Source organism: Bos indicus x Bos taurus, chromosome 1 (genome assembly GCF_003369695.1).
Source record: "Bos indicus x Bos taurus breed Angus x Brahman F1 hybrid chromosome 1, Bos_hybrid_MaternalHap_v2.0, whole genome shotgun sequence".
Taxonomy (NCBI): Eukaryota; Metazoa; Chordata; class Mammalia; order Artiodactyla; family Bovidae; genus Bos; species Bos indicus x Bos taurus.
In genome coordinates this window covers 57,737,014-57,762,417 of record NC_040076.1, presented here as the reverse complement: position 1 = coordinate 57,762,417, position 25,404 = coordinate 57,737,014, and the positions used below count along the sequence as shown (strand labels likewise).

Here is a 25,404-nt window from a genome sequence, read left to right as displayed (position 1 = left end):
ACTAAATTGCAAATTCCTAGTGGGCAAACTATCAATTTTGGACTCCGTGCCCCAGCCCCAAGCCCCACTGCACAGTCTTCAGGAGGCACCACGTTCACTGAGTCCTTATTGAATGAACAGTTTGGAAGACGGTGCCCAAGGCCAGCTTTGTCAGCATGCAACCTGTGCAGCTGTGCCTGGCCCCTCACTTGGAAGAGGCCAACGCTTGGTTTAATGCTCTATCACTGCCTTGAAATTTTAAATAACATTTGACCAAGGGACCTCATATTTTCACATTGCACTGGGCCCCCCAAAATCCATAGCTCAGTCCTGGCTGAACCTCTCAGCCAAGTGAGCGGATGCATTCTCTCTCAGCGAGGAGGATGGTGGACTGTGGGAAAGGGTGGACAGCCTGTGCTCAGGGAGTTCTAGCTGGATGTTACTACCTGCTTTTCATAAGCAAAGTACCTCAGCAATGCAAAAGCCTTAATCCTCCTCAGCACAGGTACCTGCCAAGTCAGGAGACTCCCCACAGAGAGAGCTGTGAGCACGTGAGCCCAGGGGCATCTGGAAAATTCCTCAGTCACAGAGAAGCATGTCTCTTGCACGCTCTAATAAATCTAAAACTACTCCACCAAGAGTTTTTGAGTTTTTGTTTCACCCTCTTCCTTTACTTCATTCCAAGAAAATCTGCCTCAAGCAAGAATATACTTAAGCCTAACAAAGCATTTTGCAAGAAAGATGTGAGTAACTGAAAGGAGTCTGGCATCAGAATGCCATTTCCAGCTTAGCCCCGGGCTCCTGCTCCCTGTAACTGAGAACTTATCTGTGCACAGAGCACACTCTCCTCCATGTACACACCTCACTGACTCAAGACTGGAAAATGCTACACACCCCAGGCCCCTCTGGGGGCCTTCTGCGCACTCCAAGGATTCACTGCTGGGTTGGAGACAGTGGGCTGTGCACTGAGGGAGGCACAAGCTGGGCACTGGTAAGCCGGGCAGCCCTTCTGTTCTGATGCCAACATGTGCACAACAGCCCAGGCAGGCAGGACCCAGGACACCCCAGCTGGGTTTCTAGCTCCCCACAAGGGCCGACTGGCAGGCAAGCCTACTGGCTTCAAAACAAGCAAGCAGCAGTTGGGTCCCGGGCCCTGTCCTCCCCCCACCCCACACCCTGAGCTTAAGCTTTAGCTGTTGCTTCACTAGACAAATGCTCCCAATTTGGCTGGTGGAGCAAAAGTTGAGTTTCACTAAGGGATCAAAGGCAGAGTAATGAAGTGATGAGCGATCTGAAACTCAGAGCACCCCCTTTTCTAGTATTTTTTGGGCAGGAAGGAGGCCAGGGAGGGGCAGAGGCTTCATGATCAATAACAGCTTAATCAGCCACCAGATGAGAGGCAGATGCAGAGAGATCTAGTTGGCTGCATATGAAGGAAACCAGCCTGTTCCCAGGCCCCTTTGTCTGCAAAGCAAGTTTCCTGGCGAGTCCCTGCGCTGCTCAGAGCACTTCCCTGGGAATAAGGGGCAGGCCCTTCAGTTACAAATGGGGTTAGCAGGCCTCCAGTCTCCTTGCAGAATGATGGATCAGGTTTCATGGGGGAAATGGTTTGACAGGACACCTGCCCTTGCCTGTTGGCTGGTGTGTTTGAGAAATCCATTAGAGGAATGTTTTTGCAGCTTTAATCCTCTTACCTTCCCTCAGACCCTTCTTTTGCATCCTCTCTGTGTATTCTTCCAGCTATTTTATTAACTTGTCTGCACTAATCAAATGCCATGAGGCCCACTCTTGTCCCTCAGCTCTCAACAGGTCAGAAGCCCTGGTCTTTGGGGCCATCTCTTGAGTTTACAGACCTTCTTTATTAGTCCCAGAACTTTGTGCTTTCTGAGAAAGTCGAATATCTTAGGCTCCATATAGAGCCCTGCCCAGTTCCCTGCCTTCTAAGCACTCAATTTCTTAACGGAACATTTTATCTTCTGATAAGTCACTTCCATAGGAGCTTCGGATACACAGGTGACAGGGATCTGTTTGGATACAATCATGGAATGTGCTCTGACTTTTCTCTTCACATTCCCAGGATACATCAGGCTCCTACCTTCTTGCCCGTGGGGAAAAAAGAAGGAAAATAAAAACTTTTAGAGGCATGTGAGTGTGGCTGTCACCATCAGGCTCATTCGTGAAACTACAAATTGACAAGTTTTATCTTGAGCCCCTTTTGACTTACTTTCTCTTTCTCTCCACCTTCTAGCCTTGATCTTTCCTTTATGAATAAAAGGTTCAGTAGATCTATGAATTATATCACAATATTTAGTGTTTGTTTTTACATTCTCATAATACAGAATTGTTAGATCTTCATTGTAGGCTCATCTTTCAGTTCTTATATACTCTCCGTGCCCCATTACATGGTGCCTTGTGCCTCCACAAAATGCCCCCATGTAATCAATAAACCTAACCTTTACTTTCAAGGAGTTTCCTCATTTGATCCTCTTCTCCCTGAGTCCTCCCTTGAAAGTGAAAGTCATTCAGTCGTGTCTGACTCTTTGTGACCCCATGGGCTACACAGTCCATGGAATTCTCCAGGCCAGAATACTAGAATACTGGAGTGGGTAGCTGTTCCTTTCTCCAGGTGATTTATCTGACCCAGGAATCAAACCAGGGTCTCCTGCGTTACAGGCGAATTCTTTACCAGCAGAGCTATCAGGGAAGCATCCTCCCTTAGGGTGCAAATTAAAAGTGCAATTCTGCTTAAGAAAGAAGTCAGGTAAGACAGTGCCTTCAGATAGAGGCTGCCTAGAGTTACCAACATTCCCATCTCCATCAGTTCAGCTGAATGATTACAAACATTCTGGCTTTTAATCCATCCAGGTATTTCTTGTGTCTGGTCAGTCTTGCCCTTCCTTCCTGCCTGTTCTCAGGGCTCACAGGACAAGCCTGCACTCATCTGTTGAAGCTTGGACGCGATCCACCGATTGCAGGGGCACCACATCAGGCTCACTGGGCAGTGCTGCCAGCGCGGCTGGGCAGCCTCGTGGCCATCAGCAAGTTTGGGCTGACTGATCGTTCCATCTCCCAGCTCTCCTGCTTCCAGGGCTCAACTTGTCCCTGTAATGGCTTCCTGCGTCTACAGGCAGTGTTACAAAGTGTAGAAAGATTTCACCTAATGGAGTAGCCCAGTGACACACTGACCCTGTGGCCTGGCCCTGCACCTTTTGAAAGGTGGCAAAGGTACAAGGTGAGTAAAATTAAGAGTGCACGGCTCACTGCTCTACGGATGGACTTGGAGGTGGTCTGAGCAGGGGAAGGGTCCCACACCTGCCTCCCTGGTTGGGCTCTTTGCCCTGAACTACTTCACGGATGGGGAGAGAATCACAGCATAACTCTTGGTCTCCAAGTCACCTGAGGAGCCATGGCTTGGCACAACCCCCAGATCAAGCCTCTGAAAGAAAATTCTCTACAAGTGGAAAGCCATGGTGATGGACTGCAGAAGTGGAGTGGAGGCTGGAGCCTGATGGTGCTGCCTTTAGACATGGAACTGCCTGTTCTTGATGAGTGAATAGGGTTGACTGCGGGATGGGCAGGCCTCTGAGGCACGCGTTCTGGGGAGTGACTAAGCCTATCACCAGTCCGTACCCCTGGCACATAGACCACTGAAGTCAGACCCAATGGGAGCCCACAAAGCTGAGCAAAATCAGCATATTCTGTAGTTGGCATCTGGCACAATGCCATCCCTCCAGACTATTCATGTTCACTATTCATTCACTCAGCCAGGCTGAATTTGTAGAAGATACCAAGAAGATAAAGACATAGTTCCTAACCATGGGGGGCTTTAATTGAAAAGACAAAGCAACACGTAGGCTGGCTATAACAGTTCACAAAAGTAGTGTCCCTAAGCGTAGTCCCTGCCACCTTCACCAGTGTGCCAGCCTAGATTAGGTTACCTCGATCTCCAGGCAATTTAGAAGGGGGGCTGGTGGAATGAGCACTTCTCCTTTTGCAGGCTGGAACAGTGGACAAATACATTTGCTCTCTTTAGGATTTTTTTTTCTGCCTGTTCAATTGCATGAATAATTTTGGCTCCAAAGCGCTCTCCTGACAGCCATGGAAACACGACATGAAATTTCGCAAACACACTTTCTGATGAAAGTAAAGCATGCTCTCTTTTACTTAAATAAAAACAGTTCCTATGAGGGTAAAAAAAAAAAAAAAAAACACCTTTGCAGATGCCAAGCACATTAGTTGTTAAATCGTGTGTTTCTTTCTTTTGAATTAAGGTGGGGTGTGCACCCAGATTTGAGTAGCAGGAAAAAGCTCTGGGTGGAGAAGAGATGAAAGAGCCACAGGGAAGAGGGCAGAAGATCAAAGTCAAGAGTGGAGGTGGGCACGACAGGAGACAGGGCATAAAAAGAGGAGTGTGAGAGGAAGGAGAAGGAAAATAGAAAGAACCTAGTTTGCAGTGTCATTCAATGATTTGCAGTAAACTGGCCTAATGCTTCAGGAATTTCTTGGCTTGAACCAATTAAAAATATTTTTTTAAAAAAGACACACGAGTACGAGAAATGCTATTAATCCTTGAAAATAAGTCAAGGATGGGAGTCGTTTCTCCACTGAGTCTGGCAACCAGATGAACAGAGACAACGTCTGTAGACCATCCCGTTTATCTGACTCCAGAGCTGCTGTGAGGTAGGGCTGGCTAGCAGAACTAGGGAGTTTCTTTTGGATTACATGAAGGAATAAAATGGTTTGAAAAAATACACTGGGGAGAGAGAGAAGAAGGAAAAAAAGATTTACTTGCCAGCAACCCACATCACACATATTTCTCTGATCAACCAAATATAAACTAGAAACTTAGCAATGGGAAAATTAATGTGAACCCCGGTGGTCTGGACTCATCAGAGCCAGAACTGGTTCCTGGCACAGTGTTTGGCTGGCTGGCGGCCTGTACAGGAAGAAAGAGGAGAGAAGACCGAAGCCAAGGCGTTCAGAGGAACAATGGACGTGAGCCCTTCAGTGTGTCCCTGAAAAACCAGAATTCCAGGTGGAAGGGGTAGGGGCGGTGTCTTAAGGCCAGTGGAGTCCACAGTGGTTCCCACTGCCCCCACCCTCCACTCACACACGGGAACTGTGTAGTCCTAAAAGCAGTGGTGACTAACCGTGCCATCTGCCCACCCTCTCTGACAGATCCTATGAGGCACCTGGTAGGACTGCAGCCACAGTCACTGGCGTCTGCCTTCAAAGGCTGCAGAATTTCCACCAATACCTTAATTTCTTTTATGCTTTATGCTTCTGACATCCATCAATTTTTCTAAACCCTTCCTAAATTTATTTGTATCTTCAGCTTGTTTACATCCCAAGTGTTGCTTCATCCTTTCTTATTTACTTCCTCAAAACTTCTACTATACCACAGTCGGGTGAAGAAATCTTTGTCTGCCTTCTGCATGCTCTTTTTGATCTTCTAGACTTCAACATATCTTATCTGGGAGCCTGCCTCTCCCTAGACATTCACTGAAGGCCAAGCATGTGCCGTGGTGTGGTGATCACAGAGGTGAAGGGCAAAGAGACGGTGGCTGGAGAGGCCTAGAGAAGTGAACACAGGATGGCAGGGAGCTCGGAAGAGGGGACCCCACTCCAGACCTGGGGAGTCAAGGAGGGGTCAACAAAAGATTCCTAGAGGAGAAGACAGTTGAAGGTTGATCACCAAGAAGGAAGGAATTAACCCAAAGTGAAGTTGCTCAGTTGTGTCTGACTCTTTGTGACCCCATGGACTGTAGCCTACCAGGCTCCTCCATCCGTGAGATTTTCCAGGCAAGAGTACTGGAGTGGGTTGCCATTTCCTTCTCCAGGAGATCTTCCCGACACAGGGATTGAACCCAGGTCTCCTGCATTGTAGGCAGACGCTTTACTGTCTGAGCCACCAGGGCTTCCCTTGTGGCTCAGCTGGTAAAGAATCCGCCTGCAATGAGGAAGACCTGGGTTGGGAAGATCCCCTGGAGAAGGGAAAAGCTACCCACTCCAGTATTCTGGCCTGGAGAATTCCATGGACCATATAGTCCATGGGGTCACAAAGAGTCAGACACAACTGAGCAACTTGCACTTATTAACCTAAGGGAGGTGGGAATTCTATGGGAATGGGAATGAAAAGGAAGTTGTTACAGGCAGACAGAGCACCCAGGGAAAGTGAGAGATGAGCCAAGGAAATGGCAGATTTGCTGCGTCTAGAGGAGGAGGCAGGGCTGAGAGGTGTGCTGAAGTGTCACCCTGTAGCCTGAGTCTTACTCTATGATTCCTTCAAATGTTTTTAAGTAAAAAAGGAGCACCATCACTAAAAATTAAGCACAATTTTCCTACAGAAAAAAAAAAAACATGCTGTTTCTACCTCAGTAAGTTTTCCCCCCTTTTGCTTAACCGTTTTTTTCTTCACTGTTAAGTGACAGTGTTTTATTTAAGCATTTTGTCCCATTTGCAAGACAGACTCACTGTTCTATAGTTCCTGGGACTAATACTAGATTCCAAAAAATGGTTGAAAGTCTACAAACAAGATCAGAGTGGAAATCCCTAAACTCTTAGACACATACACACAACAAAGGGGAGCAAAGGAACTCATTTTCTCTCTTGATTCGTTTTCATTTTAAAGGAACCATCATACATCATGTTCTTTAGAGTTCCAGGGATTTCAAGCAAACTAATCAACACTTCCCTCATCCTCCTGGGCAAAAGGCTTCTCCAAGTCTGTTCTGGCTCATTGAATCTATAGTTGTACCTGCTTAACTCACTGTGTGGTCCTTCCCTTTTCTCTTAGCTTAGAAAATGGACCTAGGATTTTATTAAAGCCTGCGGCTGAGTGTACCAAGGATAGGTTGAGGAGACGAATGGGGAATTCTAAGCACGTCCTTGGTAGAAGATGCACCATGGAATTTTTGAGTCTTTGTGTGTCTGTGTGTGTGGTAAATATTGACTGTTGCTAAATAGAGAACTAGAACCCTGGCTGTGTGGGGCAGAAAGTTGCTGCCATGATGCCCTGAGCTTACACCACACATTTGCCTGAGCGCTTGTCCCAGACCAATGGGACTAGTATTGCCCATGCCCTTTGAAGATGAATACCAGGGGAGACTCCTGTGAGGTGTGAATTTCTGCCTGTACTAGTAGAAAGCAGAAAAGAGTTACTGTGACTCTGACCTAAAGCTGTAAGGTATTCCTAAATAGGTCATCTCCTATTTAGGTACTCAAGTTGCTCAGTACCTTTGGCATTTAAGCTATGTTTCAGTGGGTCACAAAGAGTTGGACGTGACTGAAGCGACTTAGCAGTCAGTATCTTTCATTCTTGTCCAACTGGCAAAGTAAAGCACACAGCATGTATGGGCATAAAACAGCTGCATTTCAAGCTCAAGTTAGTTCTCCTTTTCCAACTACACCCCCATGTGGAGCTGTCTAGAGCTCCCCCAGCAAAGAAGGCAGACTCACGCTCAGTCTGGCGGGTAGCTTCAGACCCAGCTTTCAGCTGCAGACCCCTTCCTCTCCTAGGGAAATACAGCCACCAGGTGACTGTTACCCCATCCTGATTTCAGAATCTGACCGCACTCACTGTGAAATATCTGCACCGTCCCAGAAACAGCACTGGGCTTAGGTCTAAGCACACAATGTAGAGAGCTGAACTTAGCTGAAGGCCTGAGAAAGATGAGAGGACTCAAAACACTGGAGATAAAGGTTGTCCCACACACATTCTTCAAGGCTCAACCTTGAGTCTTCCTCAATTCCCTGAAATGCAAATGAATGACTCTTCCCCTGAATTCCCATTAAAATCTGTTTATGTCCCTCAGGCAACTCATGGCTCTGACTGACTTGTTTTGTGGCTAACAGGAACTGCAGTCCATCTTCTCCATCAGACTGAGAGATCCTCAATAGCCCAGAGCAGGTCTTACTGCGCTGTTGTAAATTCTAAACACTCCCTACTTCTCAGGACACCAACCTGCAAAACATCAAGCTATTGAACTCAGGGCTAGAGAATGTTTGGTTTCCTGGTTCCCTAGTGGATTGCATGAATCTCCAGCCTGCTGGCTCGCCCAGTGATTTTGGACTTTCCAGCCTCCATAATCATGTGGGCCAATCCTTTGAAATAAATCTTTTTCTTTATTTTTTCCTTTCTCTATTTCTCTCTCTCCCCATACATGTGAGTGTGTGTATAATTATATATATGTTCTCCATAAAATTACATGTATGCTTAGTCACTCAGTCATGTCTGACTCTTTGTGACCTCATGGACTGTAGCCTGCCAGGTTCCTCTGTCCATGGGGATTCTCCAGGCAAGAATACTGGAGTGGGTTGCCATTCCCTTCTTCAGCATATCTTCCCAACCTGGGGATGGAACCCAGGTCCCCTACATTGCAGGCAGATTCTTTACCGTCTGAGCCATGAGGGAAGCCTTAAAATTACATGTGTGTGTCTATATGTGTGTGTGTGTGTGTATAGTGATTGATTCTGCTTCTCTAGAGAACCCTGACTAAAAACAAGGATAAAGGAAGCTAGAAATGTTTTAAGAAAATTTCAACAACTGGCCTTAGTGGCCTGTTCTAATTCAGGGTCACAGCATAGAAGACCTTAAGGAAGTGTTTGATGGGACTCAGAGTTTAGGGAGATGAGAAAGAGACATGGCTTCTGTGTGTGGAACTTAACCACACCAAGGGCCAGGGTTGGCCCAGCCTGCCCATGCTGCCTGGTTGCAATTACATGCATCAGTGAACCAACAAAGGCATAAACGGACACCTCTTTGGGCCACAGAGACAAAATACACGCAGGGACACTGTGGGCTGCTCTCAAAGTGGCAGGGAGGTGGGAATCTGGGCTGGAGAACATGTGTGGAGAGAGAGCTACGAAATTCACAGGAAACGGGTTTGTCCTCTGCCCGATAAGCCAGTCCTCTCTCTTGGCTCTGGCTGAGATGGAAGCTTTGGCCCCCTGGACTGTGTCATCCTAAGGGCTGCTCCCAGAACGGAGCTGGCCAGCACAGAGCTCGGGCCCCAGAGCCCCCTCCAAGAGGATGCTCCACAAATATGTGTTGACCATATGGGTGAGTGAATAAAGCCGGCTTCAAAATAGTACTATCATATATTCTCTCATTTGAGTCTCTAAAAAACAAAACCATGAGACAGATGATGTACTCAGTACTGAGCTCATTTCACAGTTGTGACCATCGGAGAGATGAAGGGATTTGTCCAAAGCTACATGAACTCTTCAGTGGCAGAGTTAAAACTTAAAAGATCCTCGGTTTAAGTTTCATGTTTTTTCCATTACACCAGTTTGGCTCTTCATTTCACTCCTGGGTTAAATTATGGTAACAAAGGGCCCCTGTCTCCTTCTGACCTTTCCTCAAAGGCACAGAGTCATGGAGACAGCTGCCGAAGGGGAACTCCTACCTCTTCTGTCCGCTGCCTTGCCTCTGATCTCTGATACCAAAGAAAGATCACTCTCTGACTGGCCCTAGGGCTTAAAGACCTTACGGAGGGGTTATGGATCTGCTCACAACTAAACTAGCACCACCTTAAGACTTCACATTAGCCAGTGTCAAGTCATAGAGACAATTATGTATCTTCCCAGATAGAGAATATCCCCTCAGTTACTGCCTATTTCCAAGTACCAGTAGGATCTGGGGATGATAGGATAGCTGGAAGAATTAATTTAAAAGATAGGGAAGAAGATAAAAAGTGAAAGTAGGAGTTTATCTGAATGGTAGATAACTGGACATGGTAAGGGACAGGAAACAGCCTTCCCATGGCATGCGGCTCTGAACTGGTCATGTTTACTTGCTATGCTGTGTGGAGAATGACGCTAAGGCCGTCTGGGGGCCAGAACAAGGAATGAGGTGTCCGTGGGCGACGTCTGCTTTTGGTTCAGGTGCGTAGAGTGGGACCCTCAGAGCCATGTGGAATGGTTGCCCTCTGGGTATCAAGCTTATGAAAAGACAGGCTAGAAGAAGAAAGGAGATCAAAGTAAAAACATTTCAAAAGAATTAGACAAGATGGTCTGAAGTGAAGCATTAGCAACAAGAGAGATTCACCACAAGGAAAGCTTAAGTGAAACAGGAAAAAATACTTCTCCATAGAGGAGAATAGGAAGGACAGCAGGTCTCCATGTGGGCAGGACCACTCAGAGGAGAGGGTGGGCGTGCACCACCGAGGCTTCATGTGTTCCATTTTACCTGATGCCACCAGGCAGGGGTGGAGTTCAAGTACACCCCCTGGCATCAGAGTGAAAGTGGTCTGGACCAGGAAAGCTCTGTTGGCAGCCTCCTCCACATCCCTGGATCCTCAAGCCAGGTTCTAGCCCCCATCATAGGAAGCCCCCAATGATCTCTGGGAGTTCACTAAGACACAGGAGGCAGCGTCCTGCCAGGGAGGTCAAACAGCACGTGCTCTGTCTGAGGATAACTGTTTGAATGCACACAGAAGAGGACGGCGGAGAGGAGCAGAAGGAAGCCTGAAAACACCAACTGCGGGTGTGCATGCATGCGTGTGTGCGCGCCAGCACGCTGCTGCCCAGCCTCACCTCTGAATGCAGACCGTGCCTCCTGTAATCCCTTCTCCGGCTCAGCCTCCCTCGCACACCAGCCAACTGGCAAAACACAGCCCTCATTCTGCTCAGGAATGTGCTTTCGGAAACTTAATCTAGCTGCTGAGTCTGGGCCAAATCCCCCGTGGCATTAACCCAAAGACAGCACCCCTTTCTCCCACCTTCCCGCCACCCCGTCACTGCCTCCTCCAAGTCTGGGAGGCTGTAGTTCCAGTCCACCAACTCCCTCTGTCCCAGGATACAGACCCTGCGGGCCTGCTCTCCATTTCCAGCACTTCTCCATCCATCTTCTGGTCAGGCCCAAACATTTCCCTTCTGATTCATGTCTAAGTGACACACCAATAGCTCTTGGCTTTCAAACAAGACTTGCCTCGGCTTCTGCACAAGCCCCCTCTTCTCTCCCTGTGCCTCCTTGGGTTGCAACCAAACCCTTCCCTTTGTCCTCACTGCCAACTGCAGATCCCTTCAAGCACCAGAGAAAGAGGGGCCAGGAATTTTTTAAAAATAAAGGCTATAAATTGTTTCTCCTCACACAGATTCACCTTGAAGTAGAAGAAGTGCTCCAAAATAAATCTTCTCTTCTCCAGCTCTCCCTTCCTCCAAACAGTGAAAGGTGTAGCCTAGCTCCTGAGTGGGCCAAGTTACAGAGTCTCCTGGATCTTCACAGACAAGGGCTGACTATCTGCAGGGTACCAAACCTCCTAGAGGAGCAGTGGCTCCCTTCAAAGACACAAACATTGCTAAAAAGCACCTCTTACTTGTAAAGATGAACAACTGGCAGGGACTTACTCACTCAGCACTAGGAGAAGGGTGCAGTACCTTAGAGTGGAGTCACTCTGGGATGTCCCAGGGCCATGCACAACTGTGCTTCTGCTCTGGTGGGTGACAGAAGACAGATGAACTAGGAGCCTGCTGGCGAGGTGGTTACACAGAATGTACATGCAAAAAACACATCAAAGTGTTCACTTGAGATTAGTGCACTTTGTGTACTTTACTGGATGCACTTTATACTCAACAAAAAATGTAAATATGATCATACGGCCAATGGAAAATGCTTGTCCTACAATGTCAAAGGGGAGACACTAAAGATAGTAACTATCTTCAGTGCTGTAAAAATACGGGTACAGATGCAGGCTAGAAGGGTATGTTTTAAAATGACGATGGTGGCTCTGCGAGGATGGTGAGGAGACATTTTCTGTATATTCTAAACTTTCTATGTGTCATTTTAATTATCATTAAAAAATTATACAAGAGAAGTATGATGGTAAGAAGCATAGCTCTGACCTCAGCCCCTCTTGCTATGACAAGATGATCCCTCCCCACCTTCTCACCTGAATGAAGCATCCTCCCCTAACCCACCAGCACAGCTGGGGGCCCAGGGCCTGCCTCCCTCACTGATCCCTGACTGTAACCTGAACTCTAAGCCTGCTGTCTAGAGGTGTGGCGCTGAGGGTCAGTGAGTTCTGCTGCAGCCACTAAGGAAAAGTGGCTCCCACGGTGTGGGGGCTCTAAGATGCAGCTCCCCCTTGGCCTTGCCCCCAGGAGGGTAGCTGGGGACCCCCTGCCTTCCTCCCCGCGTCCTCAGAGCAGAGGGCAGGGCTGCTAGACTGCTTCCCAAGAAAACAGGCACTCTGTGGCAGCCTCTGTCTTATTATCTGTTCTCCCACAGACTGAAGGCCAGAGGCATCTGGAAACCAGGGCAATGCAGGGCCTTTTCCCCCGCTGCTTTTCTACTTTCCCAGCTCTCACCACTCTCCTCCCAGGACTCACGCCTCACACTTCAGGGAGCCCAGCTGACTTTCAGGAGCATTTTATAAGTTTCCTGCCTCTGATATGACCCATAACATAAGGACCCCAACCTCCCAGAACTACAACATCAACAAGGGAGACGATGATGGTGATATGAAGGCAGGGTGTCTGGGACAAGGGGCACTGCTGAGGGGACAGAGACCTCGAAGAGTAAGTCCAAACACCATCAAACTCTCAACAAGGTTCCCCGTTCCCTACACTTCAGCCAGCAGAGAAAGTGAAAGTGTTAGTCATTCAGTCGTTTCCGACTCTTTGTGACCCCATGGATTGTAGCCCCCAGGCTCCTCTGTCCATGGGATTCTCCAGGCAATAATACTGGAGTAGGTTGCCATTTCCTTCTCCAGAGGATCTTCCTGGCCCAGGGATCTAACCAGGGTCTCCAGCATTCAGGCAGACTCTTTACCGACTGGGCCAGCAGGTAAGGGGAAGTAATTCTTAATACTGTTGGCCCTTCAACAGCAAGGGTTTGAACTGCATGGGTCCACTTGGCCATGGGTCTCTTCCCATAATAAATACTACAGTACCACATGACCAGAGGTTGGTTGGACCTTAGATGCAGAGGACCCCTATGAGTTATATGCAGAGTCTCAGCTGTCTAGAGGGTCAGCAACCCTAACCCTGCATTGTTCAAGGGCTAAATGTTTCCTGGCCATGGACTCAGCATATAAGAACAGGTGCCAGGGCTGCTCTGTAGCTTCGGGAGTTCTAATCGGCCAAGTTTCATTTCCCATGGCAAATCAGGTACTGTGTGCACTAAGCTTGGGCACAACAGTATATCCAAGTCGTAACTACTGTAAGAGTGGTAAGCAGACTTCTCCTGGCATCCTCTCTGGACGAACTGTCTCCTCATCTCTTCCTCTCTCCCTCTTTATCACATAGTTGCCTTTCCATCATGTTCTAGTTTCTATTCCAGGCATTTGGAATAGGCCTGCCCCTCAGAGACGCAGGAGGCCAAGAGGAAATGCGCAGTATCTGTTCAGACCATGCGTAGCCCTGTACACGCTCTGCCTGCAACTGCTGTGAGGATGGAGTGGGCAGGGGAGGGCGGTGGGGTGCAGGCAGCAAAGAGCTGGCACCACCCCATCTAAGACCACAGAGTGACCAAGTAGAAAGGCATGGCATGGCCCAGCTCTGGGGCCCACAGAAACAGGTCAACCATGTCAAGCTCCTTCGGGAAAGACACTCACTCCTGGTATGGCCCCTAGCCAGAGAGCACAAAGGTCCCCCAGACACTGGAGATAACTGGGCGGCCACCACTGTCTGATCAGAAAGGTCAGCTGGTAAGGCCCCTTTTAGGATAGGGCTAACAGGGTGGGTGTTGATTGGGATGGGGAACAGAGAAAGAGTAGGAGGTGGGCGGAGGAGCGCGACTCACTGGCTAGTGTCACGGTGGCTGGCACGCTGGCCACGGCCCCTGCAGGCATCCGGGCCACACACTGGTACCGGCCCACGGTGTGGTTGTTGAGGGCAGTGACGACGAGGGTCCCGCGGGTGATGAGGATGCCCAGGCTGTCGTCTGAGCCGTTCAGCTCCCTCCCGTTCAGGCGCCAGGTGGTGTTCATCCAGGGGGGCTCCACCACGCAGCCCAGGATCACGGTTCCTCCAAGCTTCTGGACAGTGGAAGAAGGCTGGACAGTGACCTGAGGAACCTCATCTGGAGGAAGAACAGGGATGCAGTGATGAACTGACACCCCCCCCCCCAAGAAATCGAGAGCACAACGTGCTCAGAAGCACAGCTCCCAGGCAGCCTTTCAGAGCTGAGCCATCCAGAGAGGGGTTGACCCTTCTCTGAAGAAACTCTGCTGACCTTAGGTCCAGTCCCCAACCTGGCCTGGTTCCCAGAAGGTAGACTGGAGTGGCAGTATGGTGGGATGACAAGAGCTCAAGCTTTGAACTTGAATAAGACCTGCATCTGGATCCCACTGCCACCGCTTCTGAGCCAGGTGACTTTAGCCTTTTGGAGTCTCAGTTCCTCATCTGTAAAATGGGACTAATAATATTGCTCACAGCATTGCTGGGAAGCTTACACACAATGCATATAAACTGCCTGCTGTAACCCCATATAGTAAGTGCTCAATAAAGGCAGTTCAGTTATTACTCTTATTCTTCCCTAGCATATGTTTGAAATGATTAAAACAGCAAAGTAACAACCAATATGATGTAATTGAGCTCATTTCTCATATTATTGAACATGTCCCCGAAGGTCAGTGGGAAGAAATCCAGGAGGAAGAAGGCCTTTTTAGAGGGTCCTTGTCAAATGATTCTCTCTGACACTAGGGGCAAAGTGCTCCTCCCAGGGGGCCTCAGAGAAATCAAGGAAAACACTCACTCAGGTCCGCGAAGCAGCCCGCCGCAGCCAAGAGGAGGCAGGCGAGTGTGACCTCGGGCTGCTTTCCTCTCTGCATCGCCATCATCCCACGAGGCATGCTGCGTCACAAAGGGTCCAAAGCCAATGTCCCAGAAGCCACCAGAGTCACTCAAAGAGGTACTACAATCCCCTGCCACGCTCTGCTGTGAGAAAGAGAGAGAGAAAGGGCCGTGGTGAGAATGCCTGGGACACTCCCATGGCGGTGACATCCAAAGAGGGGACCTGGCTGGACTGCTGGAAGACCAAGGAACACAACATTCCATTTCTTATCTAAAATAAGCTGCTTTTAAGTTGCTCCTCTGAGCTGGAAGGTGATGTCATGATAAGAATGGCAGAGCCTTGCCCAGGGTATCCATAGCCACAAGGACAGGAGAGCCCAGCAGATGGAGAGGCTGAGACCTGCAGCCATGTCCCAGGCTGGGGACAGTGAATGTTGAGCAATGATGCTGGAAAGGAGGCAGATGTTTTCACCATGTTTTTGAGGAGCCCAGGTGTCCAAAGCCACGTGGCATGCCATGCCACTAATACGGACCACGGTGCGTAGCGCTGTCACAGGTATAATGAATGAAACCTGCATCCCTCATTTAGGTGATATTACTAACACCCCCAGGTGGTGCAGTGGTAAAGAATCCACCTGCCGATGCCTTCCCTGATCTGGGAAGATCCCCTGGAGAAGGACATGACAACCCATTCCAATATTCTTGCCTGGAAAATCCCAAGGACAGAAGAAAACTGGTGGCTACAGTCCATGGGACTACAAAGAGTTAGCATGACTGAGCGACTGATACGACTACTATGACCAATAAGTAACATCCCTAAAGTCTCCAAGCCTCATGAAAGATGTATTTCAACTCATACCAGCTCATCACCAACATCTCTGTTAACATTCTTTGATTCCTGGAACCAACCAACCCTCCTCAGCTTGTCTGTAACCTCTGTACCCCCAGACACAAACACAGACCAAAAAAAAAAAAAAAATCACATATCATCCAAAGCCCCTGTTCTTCTCTCTGCCCCTGGTGCTGAAATTCTAGTGTTCTCCATCTCTACAAAGTCTGTACTCCTGACACTGTGTTGCATCTCCACCCAGAACATGTCTCTGGGATCCAGATTGCACTGCTCCTCCAGCCACTGGATGACAGATCTCAGCTATCAGCCACTCTCTTCTTGCCTGCTGAGAATTTTAATTCCTTCTCCTCTTCCACAATATTACTTTTCATGCCTCATTTAGGCTACGGTGTTTAAAGGATTCATCAAAATCACAGAGAGGCAAACGTGTGCACACTTCTGTCACAGCCTAAACCACGGTCTTGTGTCTGTGCTTTTCACTGCTCTATAAAGAGCATGAGACCAACGTGGCAGGTGTGCCAACCTCCTATCAGGCAGGGAGACTTCAGAGTTTCAGGTCCCCGGAGGCAGCGTCACAATGACCTAGGCAGTGGATGCATCTTCCTGAAGCACGCACACGTGGCAGTTTTCATAATTATGTCCAGGAGGGTGACTTAGATTTAAAGTGCTAACTCTTTTGGACCAGTTATCTAACCAGCAACTCTTTCCAAAACTTACAGTCAACCATGAAAACTCAGAGAGGGGTTAAGCTGCCCAACTGAGAGCTGTGTCAGCTCTGCAGTCTCTCGAGTTCTGGCTACCTGCATGGGCTGGTGTCAGAGCTCGTCTTGGGCCTCTCAACCCCCATGGCTCCTCACACATGGGCTGAAGGGTGGGCTTGAGGCTCTTGCTCTGTGCTAGGAAGTACTTAAGATCTGCCTAAACCTTTCCCTTCTCCACGTTCCTCTGGCTCTTCAGCTTGTCACCTGGCTGCTGAGTGAACAGGGCTACATAGCTCTGCCCAACAAGCACCCCTCCAAACCAGATCTTGAACCCAGCTCTACACTGGGGTTTGCAATGTTTTCTAGGAAAGAGGCCTTTCCCCTTGAGTTTTAATCCTTCCCTTTGCCTCGTATCCTTGACATCAGAGGACCGCCCAAGTCTCCTCCACTGTTCTGGAAAAGGACAGGAACATTTTCTAAAAGAGGTTTGAAAGAAAATGTTAAACTTTTCCTGACAAGTATTTTTCTTCTAGGTGTAGATAGAGTTTCTGCTCTTTTTCAGACAATCCAATTGATCCATGCTATTAGAACAGTGAAATGAAGGAAAGCTGCTAAGGATGCGAGCATGACTGGGAAGGCATGCCTGTTACCACTACAGGTACCTGGCTAAGCTCTTTTCATGAGGTATGCTTTTAATCTTCAGAATCACTCTATAAGATGGGGACCATTATCCCCATTTTATAGGCAAGGAAATTGAGTTCCAGAGGGTAAGTAACTAGCCCAAGGTCGTATAACTGTAGGCCTGGAATGAAACCAGGTTGGGCTCATTCCAAAGTTCTGTGCTTTTAACCACAATAGTAGCCTTTTCATGTTTTTTTCCTACCAGCTTTCTGCATCCAGTGGGTGCTTAATGAACTGACTCTGAACAGGATGAGGCAGAGCAATGAGGAATTTTAACAGTGTAAAATTTTAATTTTCAGATTTCTGAATCCCTGTTTAAGGAAAAGTTCATTAATACAGTTACACACAAAAACCAAAAAGCAAGCCTTTGGTGTCCAGATACTAGTTTTAATCACCCAGATCCTAGTTTTAATTTTCTACTTTCCCTTAATGAAATAACATATTTATCTAGAATATGGCATGAGTGACCAGTTACAGGATTTTAGGGAACTTGCTTGCTCATGACCTGCTCTTTCCATGCTCCAAGAAAGAAAGGAGGAATGGAAGGAAGAAGGTAGCAGGGAGGCAGAATGAAGACAAAGTAATAAAGGGCAGGAAGAAGACAAGCCGACAGAGGAGGAGAGGACGGCTGTTTCTTACCCTAGTGCGTGGTGGCCACGGAGGTGTTTGGGTTGTAAAGTTGACAGAGGTTTTACTGAGGAAATTCAGCCTAGACCCCCTCCTGCTTAACGAGGACCAGCCAAACAATTCCTGTTACTTCTGCACCCTGCCTGATTTATAAGGTTCAAAATGGAAACAGACCCCAATACTGGTGCCAGCCACACCATCCTGCTTTTAAAAGCAACGAGGAGGAAAGAATGTAGCTGGGGAGGGAGGAGATTGAGGAAGCAGGTGTCCAAAGAGGGAGAAAGGACTTAACTCATGAATCCCCATGACAGGGTTGTAAGCAGGTACCCCTCAATGAGCCCAAAGAGGACCCGTGGGGTCTCCTTCGTGTCAGAGAAACTCTGACAACAGTATGGAGGTGGAGGGGTCCCCCAGCCTATGATGTGTCTTATTCAGCAGCTGGGGAAACCGAGCTACTTCCTGGACCAAGTGACCTAGACGGCTTGGTTTAGAAAAATAGTTGCAAAAATATAGATTTCTGAGAACTTTTTTTTTAATGATAAAAAAAGGCAAGTGGGGCTTAACTGGAGTACCTAATTGCAGTGCAACTTTGTCCCACTGTGAAATGAACAAGGTAGAATTTCAAAGTTGGGTGAAGGCAACAGTAAGGCCTGTTATTTTTCTTGGCAACGCAAAGTCTGTGTAGATCCTTTTTATTTTCTCTGCGTATTTTCAGGAAAAGAGAGCAAGGAAAAAAAATCAGAAGAAGAGCGAAGGGAAAACGAATTCTTGACATGACTTCCTCACTGAGGCCTAGGTACTTTCCATTTTTAAGGGTTATTTGAACACGAAAAATAAAAGCAAGTGCATCCAAGAAGCTGAACTGCTGACATACATGTTCCCACTGAAATAATCTCCAAGCAGACGTTTCTGAAACTTTCCAAAAACAACAGCAGCAGAATACACGTCTAAGGTTGAGACCAAGCACGAGAAATTACAGCCTTGGAGTATTTATTTTGTGAGAGAAAATTACAAACAACCGAGAGTCGATCATCAGCTGGAGGAGGCCAGCTCCACCTTCTCCCAAGAGGGCCGGCGGAAGCGAGAGTGAGCCAGGGGCACCCAAGGCCACATGTCACCCCCGGTCAGCCATGCACTGTAGCTCTCGCAGAGAGAAGCCTCCAACATCTAAAATGCCAAACACCCCCTGTGGGTGTCCCATGACCAGCAAAAGGAGGAGCTGCACAGGAGAGCAGCAGACAGCACAGAGCGTCCTTCTTTGGAAGGCAGCTGTGCTCACCACTCCACCGCCCATGCCGCATGAGAGTCTTTCTTAAAAACACCCTTTCAGGGGCAAGAATGAGATCTGACAATGTTCTTATTCCATTGGCTGATGGGGGCTGGTTAGATGAAAAAAGAAGTATTCTTGACCCCAAGTTACATTTTTTCCGTATGTTCACAACTCTGTGGAGTTAAGACAGGCCTTTCCCAAGGCAGAGAGTTTTGCCCTGAGAAGGTGATGCTGAGTGCCTGGAGGGTGTGGGCTGGCAGCCCTTGGGCTCAAGAAGGAGGGTGGTCCTGGTGCACAGAGGCGGGCACAGAGGAGTGACATGGGGGAAATCCTGGGCAGAACTGAGCTCTCAGACAGCTGAATGCGTGACTGTAGGCAGATCCAGGAACAGCATTTAAGAAAGGGCATTTTTTTTTTTCAACATAAAAAGCTTTTACCCACAGATGTAACTAAAGGGAAATATTTTAAATTAGGAGGGACCTGAGGAAATGATAGGACTTCCCAGGTGACGCTAGTGGTAAAGAACCTGCCTGCCAATGCAGGAGACATAAGTGGTTCAATCCCTAGGTTGGGAAGATCCCCTGGAGAAGGACACGGCAACCCACTCCAGTATTCTTGCCTGGAGAATCCCATGGACAGAGGAGCCTGGTGGGCTACAGTCCTTAGGACTGCAAAGAGTTAGACATGACTGAAGCAACTTAGCACACATGCATGCACAAGGAAAAGATAATACCTCAGGAGAACACCTAACAGGTATCTGGTGTTCTAAATGAGGAAAGCCAGGTGCAGAGAAGCTGATGGCCAGTCTTCCAACTAGGAATAGGGATCCAGGATTGCAAGTCAGGTCTCCCGACGCCCAGTCCAACGCTCTTACTATACTGACAGTTGCCTCTCAAAGACTTTCTGGGTCACATTAACCAACTGCTTTAAACTGCTTTTTAAACCAAATTTAGAATGTTTTTGAATTTACTTCCTTATGCATAAAAATGTTACCTGGATCATTAGCTACAAGAATAACTTTCTGTGTCGTCATTTTCATTCTTTTACCATTTAGATTCCAATCTAGAACAATCTCTTATTGTTCTTCACAAGAATGCCTTCAATAGAATTTTCTGCAATGATGAAAATGTTCTATATTTGTACTGTCCAAACTGCTAGGTAGCCACTGGCACTTGTGGCAATTAAGTACTTAAAGTGTGGCTACTGTTTGCTGTGATAAGTCACTTTAGTCACATCTGACTCTTTGCGACCCCATGGACTGTAGTCTGCCAGGCTCCTCTGTCCTTGGGGTTCTCCAGGCAAGAATACTGGAGTGGGTTGCCATGCCCTCCTCCAGGGAATCTTCCCCACCCAGGGATCAAAACTCGTGTCTTAAATCTCCTGCATTGGTAGATGAGTTCTTTACCTGCCAATGTAAGACTAAAGAAATTAATTTTTAATTTTACATTAACCAATAGGGCTAGTGTACATTAGGCAATACAGTTCAAAACTAGTATCTGGAACATCTACCCAGACCACTCTGAGATCACACAGGGAAGAACAACAGTGGTTAGATGGTCCTAAGCATGAGTCATGCTCTAGCCAGCTTCTGATATGTTTCTAGCTTATTCCTTATCCAAAGTTTGTGCATGTGTTTTCTATTTAAAAAAACTATGTGTACTACAATATTATTATAACTACTGAGAAGAAAAAAATATCACCGTGACCTATCCTACAGACCACCATCTATAGGATATGAATTTGAGCCAATTCCAGGAGACAGTGGAGACCAGAGGAGGAGTCTGGCAGGCCACAGTCCATGAGGTCACGGTCAGACATGACTTAGCGACAGAAAACAACAAATGCAAGGTACTGTACTAGAAGATGGATTCTGTCCTGAGAAGCTTGAAATAAAGCTTGGAACGTGGGTCAATCAGTGCAAATATCCTTTAACTCCTCATTTCGCAGCCTGCTCTGCAGTTGGCTTAGGGCCACGTGACCATGGGACACGTGCCGGCCATTGATGTGTAAGTGAGCATGTTCTGTGTTACTTCTAGGCCAAGACAGTCAAGAGCTAAAGAATAGGGGGACTGCTTCTCCCTCCTTCCATTGCCAATGGACCACATCCCGTGTTTCAGAAACCATAGCTACGAGATGGAAGAAGACTGCACAGTCTGCGACAGAATAATTCATTGTTGCATAGAACCACTGAAGTTTTGAGATTACTCTCATCTAACAATTTCAGCATTATTTACTCCAAAACCTTAATGGGTCACCAATTTAGTCACAAATGGGAAGTGGCAAATGAGATCAGAGGGAGGAAAGCATTTTCAATTCTAGGCCTTCAGGAAAAGCTTTTCTGGATACTGGGTTTGAAACTGGGCTTCCTGAGATATGCATATAAAGAGCTGGAGGGCATGTGGAGGATGACACTAACCTGGTGGGAAGAGTCTGTCTGGAGGCCGGTGCATCAAGTAGACACTTCTCTTCAACAGTGGTCTCCTAACCTTTCTGATTTTGCTCCCTCATGAGAAAAATGTTCTGGGCAAATATCCCTAATACACACATATTTATTTACAAATAAAATGCACATACTGCCAAACTAAAATTTAAGAGTAGGTAAAAGTGAAACCATATTTTAATGACATGTTAATCATGACTGTCTTATAATATCATTAAGCTAGTACCTTAAGGCAGAAAGCCTATTTAGGATTAGATTTATCATTAATGATATGGATGTAATCTCTTTCAAAGGGACTGCATGAAAGTTAATTTGTTGAGTTCTCATCAGATGTGATTCCAGTATTACTGTTTTTACCTCCTAATGTGACTTGAGAAGGGTCAGCTCTGCTGTTTTCATCCTGTTTACAAGTGCCTGGATTATCAGCATATTCTTCAACCTAGTTTCTTTGCAGCAATCTCTTCAAGCCACTTGAAGAGATTGTGAGGGTTAATTTAGTTAAAACTAAATAATATAATCTGTAAATCCACTTAACAGAGAACAGGAGAGCTGGGGAGTGAATGATTAATGGACTGAGGTCCCTGTTGTCACGCCTTCCAAGCAATGAGGATCTCTGCCCAATGTATAGACTAAAAGCATGATCATCAATCCTGATACTAAATATCAGAAAAATGGAATGTCTTTCCTATTCCTTCTGTGGACAGAAATAAACCTTTAAAAGAATCTCTACTATTTTCTTCCAGTGCCCTAATGGAATATCTTGCATCTCCCCTTTGGAGTTTGCACCCCACTATGGGGACCATTCTAAAGGAATGAGAAGGGGCAAGGAAGAAATTGAGATTGGGTCATGCCACAGAAGACTAGGAAGAAGAGATGGAAATTAACATCATAGGCAGAAGGCAACTATGATGGTTCTGAGAAGAGGAGTATATAATCAGATGCATTTTGAGGAGATTAGCTAATCCCAATTCACATCGAACCCAAAATTTTAAACAAGCTGCTAACCAACATGGACAGTGCTTCTTTCTTCTCTGGGAGGTAGATTCCTTTCCCATCCAGCCAAGGGGAAAGGAAGAGTCTGGACACAGTATCTGGGAGGAATCCCCCCTCAGAGAGAAGCTACTTTTGCCTTCAAGTAAAGAGCTCTGGTCTCTTGATTTGCCCACTAGACAATTTAATCCTCTCCCACCTCCACTGTATGAGGAAAAAGTTACTGAGGGATCTCATTTCTTTATCACATATATCTTTTCCTGAAATGGTCTCATTTCCTCAAAGAGTTGTGTTTTTTTTTTTTTAATCTACTTTTAAAGACAGAAAGACGGAGGGAAAAAACTCTACAAACCTTATTGCCAAAGTAGAAAAAAGAGAGAAAAGGAAAACCACTTCCTTTCTTCCACACTCGCTTCTCACTCCCCCCACCCCTATTCCATATAAATTCAATTTGACAACCCTGCTAATTGGATAAACGCAGCTCCTACACTCCTAGAAGGCCATTCGCTTTTCTTTTTTTTTGTTTTTGGAGGGCTCAAAACAGGGTGATTGTGCTGTTCTTTAACACGAATTCCATCTGCTTTATTTCTCTCTCTCCATTCAGGGCTCCTCTTGAATATTTATGAGGCCTTTCCTCCTCGCCTATCCCTTCCACCCCACCTCTACAGCCTTCCACAACGCCCCCCTCCTCCACTCTGCACCTCCAGCCTCCTCTCCCTTCTCTCAGAGCTGGACAAAAACCTTCCAAATGGCCCCCCCTCCTTGCTTTAGATAAACACAGGCAGTGTCAAGTGTGAGGAGTAGGGGGAGGTGTGGAGGGGGTTCAACTGCCAGTCAAGCCCCCGGCCTTCAATGAGGCCCAGGGGCCTCCCCTAATCTGCTGCATGCTTGCCATATGGGGGCTGTGTTGCCCGGGGAAACACTAACAGGCAGAACGGAGCTTAATAGAGTCCATATTCATTGTAATGCAGTGAGATAGCTCAAGGCACCACTGCCTCTTCGGTCTAGTTTCATTCTTTCTTTCTGTTTTTTCTCCCTTTTTCCTTCTTTCTTTCTTCTTTTTAAAAGGACTGGGTCCCCAGAGAGCTCTAACCTAGAGAGGTCTGAGCTGGCAGAAAGGCGGGAGGGAGGAAGTGAGGTGATGCTGAGATGGGGCCTGGGCTTGGCAGCAAGAGGTAAGGAGTGGGAGCTCCCCGGAGAGCACAGCAGCATCTGTGCAGGGCCTGGGCACGTGCTGTTGCAGGTGTGTGCAGTCCGTGCCCATGTGGAGAGACAGCGTGGTGGGTGGGCATGGCCCACTGGGGCCTCGGACCACAGACTCTTTCCTGCTTATTCAGCTTTCTATGCCTAGGTACCCACCCCTACCTACCTATCCCCCAGCACCCATCCCAGTCAGTTTAAGGGCATTCAAGTCAACAACACCTACCTCCCTGAGCTATCAAGCCTGTAGTCAATCCCTAGCTCTCCACAGTTGCCTTGAAAAAGTCACAAATTTTGCAATAGGATGAAACAACTTTACAAATAAATCGCTGTAGGGGTCTGTAAAGGAGGACACACCAGCCTGCCAAGCTGGGGTCCACTTTCTCCCCTGGCTGGTCTGGTGCTGCCTGTGGTCTGCCACAGCCAAACTAAGGGCATATGGGGCCTCCAAGTCAATGGAGTGGGTTGTCTAGCAGATGAAGCCTTGTCGTGAGTATATCGGCCAGAAGTGAGACTTCGGGCTCCCGGAGAACAGAGGTGATCTTTCCTCAGGGCTGAGAAGGGAAGGAGGGGAGAGATGGTAAGGAGAGAACAGAGTACATTTCAGCTTCTCAGAAAAAATGAAACTGGTGCCCAAGCTCTGATAGAATTCCTAAAGAATAAAGAATCAGTTTTGTAAGTTGTGAAACATAGGCTTTTGTTCTGTGACCGTGAAAAATCACAAATTTAGAATCAAGATAGAAAATAAAACCAAAGAAAGACTATAAAAACTTTTACAATCTCTCCTACAGTTAAAATTTTAATCCCATGGTCTGGCACACAGGAAGAGCTCAGCGAATGGTGGTTGAAGGAATGAACCATGTACATGCTCCTAGAGTTGTACTAGCCCCAACCAAGAACTTGAAACTCCTAACCCAACTGACAACTACAAGCAGGGTCTGTGGGGGTAACAATGGCTTTAAAAAAAAAAAAAGCAAAACGCTGCTGCACCCTTGCTAGGATTGCCCCTGCCAGAGTGATGCTAGCACCTACTACACGGTCCTTTTGTCACCTGCCTCGCCCAAAGTCCAGCAGGCTAGGCCAGATAAAACTGTTCAAACCAAGGCAGGTGCCAGTGCTTGCTGTGGTTTGTTTTTGTCCTCCAAGCTTGCTCTGTTCTACTCCCCACTAAAATGCCATCAAAAATCTGTGGTTTCTTAAGCTCAACCCCCAGGGCAGGTCGGGGGGGGGGGGGGCAGTGGTGGTGGGGGGGAGGTGAAATTGGGCAAGACTGTAGGAGAGTATATAAAAGTTCTCATCATTTTTCTTTGCTTTTGATTCCAAGGCCCTGTATCCCAGCAACCCTCCAGGAAATAGTACAGTGGATATTTCCAGAGCCAGGTACATTTTCAATTCCTAGTTCTAAAACCTAAATAGCATTTGGTTTGCTGAAATGCTACCCAGAGGTCAGTCTCAGCATCGTATCCATCTAATCCATCAATTAGGGACCTATGAAGGTCTGAAGACCATGAACCAGAGTAGGTGAACACACACACAACTGCACAGGGCTGACCTGGACCCTGGGCACTTGCGATCCCTGCAGAGCAACCTTCCCCTCCAACTTCTGTTCCTATTGGAACGAAGACTCCTGTACAGAGTCCTATTCCTGGTTTTTCTGACTCCATACATTGCATGTTACAGACAAGTGTGTGGGAACACCTGGGGTCACCACAAAGAAGCAAGTGGGAACAGCTGGGGTTCCGGTACAGATCAGTGCTGGAGTGCTTGGGGAGCGCAGCAGAGCGGCCACGCTCTCCCCAGCCCTCCCAGCAGTGAGCACTTTGGTCAGTAATCTCACCACGACGTGTGTGATGTGGCGAGACCAGAATGGCAGCTCTTCAGGAAAGCAGGGACAGCTTCTCTGGTCCAGACCAATACTTTTCATTTCCCT

At 47.4% G+C, this 25,404-nt stretch overlaps 1 protein-coding gene across 10 annotated transcripts in view; it reads right to left on the bottom strand.

Moving 5' to 3' along the window:
• BOC (BOC cell adhesion associated, oncogene regulated) overlaps positions 1-25,404 on the bottom strand; it is a 78,250-nt gene that overhangs the window by 22,634 nt on the left and 30,212 nt on the right. For 8 of the 10 annotated variants that reach the window (XM_027521442.1, XM_027521519.1, XM_027521199.1 and 5 more), the window contains 2 exons: positions 14,678-14,859; positions 13,724-14,002 (listed from right to left, as the gene is read on the bottom strand). In XM_027521442.1, coding sequence (XP_027377243.1) covers positions 13,724-14,002; positions 14,678-14,774 — 376 coding nt within the window. In that variant the 5' untranslated portion in view covers positions 14,775-14,859. Of the gene's footprint in view, positions 1-13,723; positions 14,003-14,677; positions 14,860-25,404 lie in introns of those variants that run through there. The other 2 variants (XM_027521278.1, XM_027521668.1) reach the window with 2 other exon arrangements.